Source organism: Vicia villosa, linkage group LG5 (genome assembly GCF_029867415.1).
Source record: "Vicia villosa cultivar HV-30 ecotype Madison, WI linkage group LG5, Vvil1.0, whole genome shotgun sequence".
NCBI classification, from domain to species: domain Eukaryota; kingdom Viridiplantae; phylum Streptophyta; class Magnoliopsida; order Fabales; family Fabaceae; genus Vicia; species Vicia villosa.
In genome coordinates, this window is record NC_081184.1 from 72,818,849 (window position 1) to 72,828,204 (window position 9,356).

At 27.6% G+C, this 9,356-nt stretch overlaps 1 protein-coding gene across 1 annotated transcript; it reads right to left on the reverse strand.

Moving 5' to 3' along the window:
* Positions 1 to 6,381: 6,381 nt before the first annotated feature.
* On the reverse strand, positions 6,382 to 7,713 carry LOC131606746 (vascular-related unknown protein 1-like). Its single transcript, XM_058878889.1, has 3 exons — positions 7,138 to 7,713; positions 6,786 to 6,854; positions 6,382 to 6,661 (listed from the first exon to the last, which is right to left on the reverse strand). Exons 1-3 carry the CDS (start codon positions 7,468 to 7,470, stop codon positions 6,503 to 6,505), a joined length of 561 nt encoding a protein of 186 aa, XP_058734872.1. The 5' UTR covers positions 7,471 to 7,713; the 3' UTR covers positions 6,382 to 6,502.
* Positions 7,714 to 9,356: the final 1,643 nt, after the last annotated feature.

Below are 9,356 nucleotides of genomic sequence, written 5' to 3' on the forward strand. Positions count from 1 at the left end.
ATAGCAAGCAACCGTGTCAAGGATATTGTGAAGGTGAAAGTTGAACTCGGTAAGGAGTTCAACATGAAGGATCTGGGAGCTGCCTCCGGAATTCTCAGGAATGACATCCGAAGAGATGGAAAGCGGTTGAAATTATGCTTATCTCAAGAGACATACATGCGGAAGATTCTCGATAAGTTTGGTATGTCGAATTCAAAGCCTGTTGTGACATTAAAAGATCCTCGATCTAAGTTGAGTACGACTCAAAGTACAAGTACTAAAGCTGAAAGAGTTTATATGAATAGTATTCTATATGCTGGTATAATAGGTTCTTTGATGTAAGCTATGGTCTATACAAGGCTAGACATAGCCTGCAGAATGAGCCTTGTAAGCAGATATATGACCAATATTTGGAATACCCACTAGTAAGTATTGAAATGGATTCTAAGGTACATAAAAGAGTCTTTGAGAAGAGTCTTGATTTATGGTAGAACATGGTGATGATAGTGAATAAAAATCAAAGGATATGTCGACTCTGATTATGCAGGTTGTATGGATACCAAGAAATCTATTTCTGGATATGTGTTCACTATGTTTGGCACATTAACTAGTTGGAAAGCCAAAATTCAATAGATTGTTTCCTTATCAACCACTGAAGCGGGATATATTGCCCTCACTAAAGTGTGAAAGAAGCATTATAGCGTGAAGGATTTGCTAAGGAGTTAAAATTCAAGGTCGAGCAATCACCGTTAAATGTGATAACCAAAATGTGATACACTTGTCAAAGAATTCAGCCTATCATGAGCGAACCAAGCACATCGATGTGAGGCTACATTTCGTCATAGAATTAATCGAGCATGGAAAATTCCAATGTTGAAGGTTTCAAATAAAGATCACCAAGACATTTCCAAGCTACAATTTTTTCCATTGTATGCAATTCATAAAGTTGCATGAAGAAAGCTAGTTTGTTCCTTGATAATGAAGAGTTTGTTCCAAGGTGGAGATTAGTGAGATTTTGGATCAAACTCTAGTCTCGAAAATGTTAGCTTCTTGGTTCGACAAAGATTAAGAATGATGTTGAAGTCTATTCACATGATGACGTCGAACTCCTGCATGTTGTTGTCAAAGTACGCTCAAGAATGCAGTAGTCGAAATGCTAGGATTAATAACATATTGAATTGGGTTTGTTTATTTAGCCTAATTGTTTAAGTCAGTTTGTAGCTTAAGTTAGCTTAGTAGTCTATAAATGGACTAGTTCTCTCAAGTTTTTTATAGAGGTTTGTTGTTGTTATTCACTTGTAATCTTTGAAACCTTATTGAGTAAGTGAATAGTAAAATAGTTATAATCAATCCTAATTTTGTTCTTCTTCTTCTCTCTTCTCTCTCTTTCGTAAAAACCTAATAGGGTTTCTTGTGTTTGTTTAAGAAACTCAATCTTCCTCATAATTTTAATTTGTTCTTGACTGCACTCTTTTATAAAAATATAGTTCCAAAAAACAAATTAATGAAGAGTTTTACAACCTCATCCCACTCTTCAAATATCATTTTCTCATAATTTGTCTCAATTCTCCCAGTCAAAATAACATTTCTTACCTTCATATTCTCAACTCTAATATTGGAAATAACATGTATTAGCATCCCCTTCTCTTAATAGAGATAAGTGTCTGTCATATTTTACTATTCTATATTATGTTGGATTAAATATACAAAATCCCTCTGTAATGTTAGTGAGTCTTGATTTTATTCCGCGTAAAAAAAATTGGATCCCCCCTTGTAATGTTAAGATTTCATGTCTTTAGCCCCTCAGTTGACAAAGTGGTATGGAATCTTCAATTTTACTACCGTGACATGTCCACATGAATTTTCTTTTATTTTTATTTATTTTTAAAATCCACATGGGATAAAGTACATTTGTTATGTTTTGGATTTAAAAAACACTTTTTTATATTATTTTATTACAGTTTTTATTATGAGGGAGTAAATCAAAATTCGCTAACATTACAGGGGATAAAGTATATTTGTTATGTTTTGGATGTAAAAACAACTATTTATTTTCTGCAATAACTAAAGTTCATGATGTTTTAAAATAATGATTGACAACAAATTTTTCATAAGTCTTGCTTAGAACTCAGTGTTGTGTTGGCGAAGCAAGCATATCGAAACAAAGTTATATTTCCTGCGCAGTCAAGTTCAAAATGGAATGCTAGAAATTGTTCATTATAGCACTCAAAAGCAACTTGCAGATGTGATAACAAGGCGACTAAAACTAAACGCTTCATCAATTTGAGGGATGAAATTGGTGTTGTTGATTTTTAAATCTGAATATGGATCAATGGATGGTGTTGAAATGTAATCCAAATTCAGGATAACTTCAATTTCATTTGCATTAGAATTTAGTTAGCATTTGAAGTTAATTTGATTAGTATTTACATTTGGGTGTATATAAACCCATTGATGGTTGTATTTGTAACAGAATTTCGGTCTTACATTTTGAGATAAAAAATTAGTTACAGTTTCTTTCTCTTTTTCACTCTACAATTTTTTCATATTCATTCTACATCTTGTACTTCAATGAAGGTTTTTCGCTGTGAACTCCAACAATAATTGTCAGCATTTTTGCGACCAACTTATATAGAGATTTGACCAACGAGATTTGTCACACCAACCTTCGAAAGAAAAGCAACAAAACAAAATGGAAATGGCAAGAAAAGGGTACTAAATTTAAGATCTGGTCAAACTAGATCCTCACATCAACTTTAATAGGGATGATAGGCAGATCCAAACCAGCGGGGCCTACCCACACCCGAACCCGAGTCTACGGGTGAAAACCTGAGTTGATTGGGTTTGGGTTCGGGTGCCCCCCGATATTTTGGGTGCGGGTTTAGGTAGTGTGAAATCCACGCCCGAAACCTGAAATTACACCCGCTTATATATATATATATATATATATATATATATATATATATATATATATATATATATATATATATATGGGAAGTATCAAATGAGAACTGAGAACTTTTAATAATAACCATTCGATTTGAATTTATGGCTCAGATTTACCTCATATTTTAAATACATGTTACATAAATATCTTGTTTACTTAAGCATTAATTAAATATTTTAAAATATGAGATAAATATGAGCCACTAATTCATATTCAGTGGTTATTATTAAAAGTTCTCAGTTCTCATTATAGCCAAAGTTCTCATTTGATATATATATATATATATATATATATATATATATATATATATATATATATATATATATATATATATATATATATATATATATATATATATATATATATATATATATATATATAGGGGACGTATCAAATGAGAACTTTGGTTATTATGAAAACTGAAAACTTTTAATAACAACCATACGATTTAAAATCAATGCTCAAATATGCATTTATGTGATATGTATTTAAACTAGAATCTATCTATTAATTATTGTCTCTTAAAATTTGAATGAAATCAAAGGCATTGATTTTCAATCGTATGGTGGTTATTAAAAGTTCTCAGTTCTCATAATAACCAAAGTTCTCATTTGATACGTCATATATATATATATATATATATATATATATATATATATATATATATATATATATATATATATATATATATATATATATATATATTGGAAATTTGTAGAAAAATTATAGGAAAAATGTATTTTATATATTTTGCGGCGGCTTCGGGTTTGGGTGAAAAAATCCGAACTCAACAGTTGTGGACGTTGGTGTTATTTTACCACCCGAATAACCATTGGGTTCAGGTTCGGGTGTTGATTTCGGGTGCGAGTATGAGTAGTGTGAAACCCGCACCGTCTCTATCCATTGCCATCCCTAAAGTTTGAGAAGATGTAAAAAGGAAGAAGAAGCTAATAAAACCATTCAAATCAAGACTCTTATTTCTATCAAAATGAGCAACTCCCAAGTCAACCTCAGATAAGAGGAAAAAGATGATAACCAGTGGCGGAGCCAGGGGTGACAGGAGAAGGCCACGGCCACCCCATTACTTTTCAGAAATAATTTATATATTGAAAAGACTACCATGAAAATAACATGTATTTGATATAAATGACATCATGTTTAATGGTATTATGTATTAGGATATATATTAAAAAGAAAAACTCACCAGCATTTATAAATAATTTAATAATATTGTAATGTAATGTCATGGCCTCACACATCTCTCTACAAGATAAAACTTTCTCTTTATAAAATTCAATTACTCAACTATAATAATGAATATTGTTTTATCACTAATATTTTTAATTATATAATTTTTGATAATTTATAAGAAAAAATTTATAAAAATATTAATTATTATTCTTAAAGATAAATTTATAAATTGTATTAATTATCTGCAAATTTAATATTATCAATACTTTTTAATTTTATAATATATTCAAATAATCTTATGTTTTGGAAAAATGTAATTATATATATATATATATATATATATATATATATATATATATATATATATATATATATATATATATATATATATATATATATATATATATATATATATATATATATATATATATATATATATATATATATATATATATATATATATATATATATATATATATATATATTATAAGTGAAAAATTAATAAAACCTAATTTAATAAGTGAATTTTACTAGTATATTCTACTAATTTATTAATTGTATCAATTTTTCTTATAAAAATATATTTGAGTATTTCAAAATGATAATAAAAATTACAAAATTATTTCTTTCGAGTATTGATTTATTCATCACCATTTTTTATTATTAACATAAATGGTAAGATATTAATTTGAAAATGATATAAATAATATTAATTTTATAAATTAGTATTATATTAAGAATAAAAAAATAATTTTATTTTGAAAAAAAAAATTCTATAAATAAATCAGCACTCTTTCGAGGATAAGGAGTAATACTTTTACAACTTCTTTCTAGCATTTTTAATTTCGAATCACTCTTCACATCTACAATTCTCATCAATTACATTTGTTTTATTCTCTCCTATCCCACTTGCGCCACTGTTATCTCTATTTTTATATTATTTATTTGTAAGTTCAGCTCATTTCTCTATGCATTTTTAATTTAAAACTTTTATTTTGATTAAAGTGTAAATTTTTAATATTAGAGTTCTATTTTAGGGCTGAAATTGTACAATTTTTTGTTTTAAAAAATTGTTAGGTTGATGAGTTGTGTTATAATAGACAAACAAAATATAATATATATATATATATATATATATATATATATATATATATATATATATATATATATATATATATATATATATATATATATATATATATATATATATATATTTTGTTTTGTTAATATTTAATTATAATTTAAATATGGGAAATGCTAACGAGTGCTCCGGGGGCACTGGTTAAGAGTCTAAAAAAGGAATGTTTTGTTAAATAAACTTGTATTTAATACATTAAAAATAGAAATAATTGACTTTTTTTAATGACCAAAAATGTCTATTTTATTAAAAAAAAAAGTGTATTCAATGCATTGAAAATTGAATTGATTAATTTATTTAGAGAATATTTTCTTTATATGGAACCTTAAAGAGTGCCCCCGAGACACTCGTTAGCATGACCCTTTAAATATTGTATAAAAAATTTAAAAAAGTTTATAATTTTCATTTTATTTTGTCGGCCCTCTCAACTTTTTTGTCATGGTTCCGCCACTGATGATAACATTAAGTTGTCATCTAAGGAAATGTATGGAATGCAACATCGTCCAAGTTTGGCTTATCGAAGTATGGTTTTAAAAACTAATTAGTGAAGTGTTTTACCACCTTCTCCCACACTTCAAACATCATTTTCACCCAATTTATCTCAGTTCTTATGGTCAAAATAACATTTCTCATCTTCATATTCTTAACACTAGCATGGATAGAACATGTATTAGCGTCACCTTTTCTAAATGGGGATAAATGTATATCATATGGTACCATTCTATACTATGTTTATATCAACTTTTGTCATATTGTCATAGTCATATAATGCACATCAAATAAACTTTAAAGTTATAACTTTGATTGTTTGGCTCTTATACCAACCTTGTTTATGACCATTTATTTATTTCAAATATTGGTCCCTAGCCGCAACATAAAAGGTTTTACAATGACATGATAAATGCAATTACACTTACATCAATCTCTTTCATATGCCATTTACATTATATTTAGCAAAATAAGTAAAAACATAGATCAAAGAAAGTTGATGTATCTAGAATAAAATTTAGACTAATACATCATAAAAAATCGTGACTTATAAATACTATGGTGAAAAATGGAAGAAAAACAAAATTATCTTTCATGAACAAACTATAATAAACACAAAATCTATGAACATTTTAACTATATATAAATTATGTGTACATTCACTGATAATATATATTGATCATGCTTTACAATTCCATAAAAGGATCCACACAGAAGAACACAGAGAAAGAGGATATAGACAAAAATATTAGTCATGATCACCCCAAATAATTAACCAACAAAGACAAAGGAACCAAGCAAAGCCCTCTTTTCTTCAATTCTATGCAATCAATATTCTTTTCATTAAATTCAAATCCAATCTTATCATCTATCTGCAGCAACTCTGAGTGATTATCAGATGATGTTAACCCTTTACCCTACACAATCATGATCATCAAAAACCATAGCATAATTGGTTAGGAATATTAACAACCAAACTTCAATATTGTTTCATCTTTTTATATGAAAAGCATATAATATAAATAATATATTCAGGTTTACCATAGAACCTGCTCGTAGTTGATCATCAATTTTCCTAGAAGCAATTTCATTTGGACTCAAGTCTCTCACCTACAGATAATAATAGTAAAAAATAAAAACTATAAAAAAAACATAAATTATCAGGCAAATTTAGAAAAAGTATTTGATTATCATAGGTTATGACTCGGGGCCGTTTTGAAGGTGTGTAAGGCAGACTACTGTATAGAATCTAAACTTTGACACGTTTAAACCGTGACTAAAAGAGCCTTGTAAAATAATTGTCACGATTAAATTATGATAAAATATGGTCTGTAATCTAGACATACCTCTGAAAAATTAAGACGGCTCAGTTAAGACTCGAGAGAAATATTACCTTAGGACTGTTGACAGGAGAGCTAGCAGTGTCCTCTAAAGGGTCATCATCTGAAATAATTTTGGATCTTGTTTTCTTGAAACAAAGCTTCTTTGGCAACTTGGATGAAACAACATGATTATGATGATGAGATAATTTCCATGCAGCATAAGAAGCAGCATCTGAAACCAAAGAAGAGCCACCACCTGAACAATAACTTGGTTCTATGCCTTTTGAGAAATCATCAAAGTAAGTTGTCCATCCACTTTCTTCTTGAGAATTTGGATTATTGGTGGTTGTGGTGGTGGTGGTAGGTACTACTTTGCCTCTTGATGATTTCAGAGAATGATCCATTTTGTCTAATAAAAAAGAAAAGTAAAGTTTATAGGTAGAGAAAAACAATAATATATACAGTGGTTGGGTTTGGCAAGAGGTTGAGAAGAGGTTTTGTTGATGGATTTATAACCGAAAGTTGTGAGTGAAGAATGGAGAAAAAGAGAAAACATGGGGTAGAATCTTTTGGTGGGACATAGATGGTGTTAAGTAAGGAAGTTAATAAAGTAGACAGTTGAAATTCCAACCGAAAACAAACCAATGCTAGAGAGAGAAAGTGAAGGAGGGAGAAAACGTGCAAGAGGAAATAACATAGAGATAGAGATGGGGTTGACCTTTGTGGTTATGAAAAGTTTTCTTTAGTTACAATATGTGGTTAATTTGTTTAAATTTCACAAACTTATCTTTTTTTTATCAAACAAGGAAAATTATTATTGATTTAAGATAAATTTGCATTTGTCTTATAAATTATTGAGTCAAACACTATTGGTTTCTCTAATAGTTAACCGCTCATTGCATGGGCAAGTTTGTTATCATTTCTATTAAAAAAAGAGACATGGGCCTCTTCAAAAGTCCAACTTTCCTTCCTTAACCCTAGCATAGCAAAGTTTGTGTTGTAAGTAATTAACTTTAGTAACTATTTTAACCAAGTAATTAACAATCTTGTAAGTTACATTCTAACTATGATGATGCACTTTCACATGGCTTATTATTATTACTTGTGGTGCATGCATTCTTATTTAATTGAGGTAATATCTCCCATAAGTTGGAGATAGGTAAATATCTACTATCTTCAACTTGGATAGAAATGTATGTAAAGGTTGAATTGGGCTTTAGTTGTCGCAATATAGAACACGTGATTGAATGCTTCTAACTTGTAGATCTTTAAGAAGAGCGATCATTGAAGATCACATGTTGTAATTGTTAATGCTCTATACTCGGCCACTAAAGATCACATGTTTTTTGGTTTTCCAAGATATAAGTGACATGATTAAGAAGAAACATTTTTATAAGACTGGTCATCTTAAATTTAGACATCTAGTCCAATGTGGTGCATATGACGTGGCAGCTGGCTTTGAGATGCTTGGAAAAATTGCAAATTAATAAGTTGCAAAACCTAGGATTCGAACCCAGGTTACTAATGATACATTGCTGCAAGTTTACCACCAAACCTTGCATGTTATGTTGATTATAGTTGCCAAGTAGTTCTATATAATTGCTGCAAGCTTAACATTCATATAAATGTAACATTTACTATTGCTGTGCATATTAACTTTTTTTAATTGCTGTGCATAAATGTAATATTAACATTCATATAATTGCTGTGCATATTAACATTCATATAAATGTAATATTTACTATTGCTGTGCATATTAACGTTCTATATAAATGTAATATATATAATTTATATAAACATTTTTTTAATAATTTTCATAAACATTTTTATTCAGTTTTTTTAATAATTTTTTTTTAATTAACGTTTTTTTAAATTAAATAAATGTAATATTTAATAATTTATATAAACATTTTTTTAATAATTTTCATAAACATTTTTATTCAGTTTTTTTAATAATTTTTTTTAATTAACGTTTTTTTAAATTATATAAATGTAATATTTAATAATTTATATAAACGTTTTTTTTAATAATTTTAAGTTATTATAAAATAATATTAATATTTGTTAAATGTTAAAAATTTAATATTTATAAAATTTTTAAAATTTATAATTTTTTTTATTAAATCTATATATATTTATTAACGTTTTTATTTACATTTTTATTAAAAATATTTAAAAAAATTTAGCAGAAATTTAAATTTATAAAAAATACATTTAAATATTTTATAATTATATAATTATATAAAAAAACGTTAATTAAAATACATTTAAATATTTTATAATTATATAA

Coding starts and splice junctions, on each gene's coding strand:
- LOC131606746 (XM_058878889.1), bottom strand. CDS start 7,470: ATGGATCATTCTCTGAAATCATCAAGAGGCAAAGTAGTACCTACCACC. Junction 6,855..7,137: donor CTCCTGTCAACAGTCCTAAG/GTAATATTTCTC, acceptor TATTATCTGTAG/GTGAGAGACTTGAGTCCAAA. Junction 6,662..6,785: donor AACTACGAGCAGGTTCTATG/GTAAACCTGAAT, acceptor ATGATTGTGTAG/GGTAAAGGGTTAACATCATC.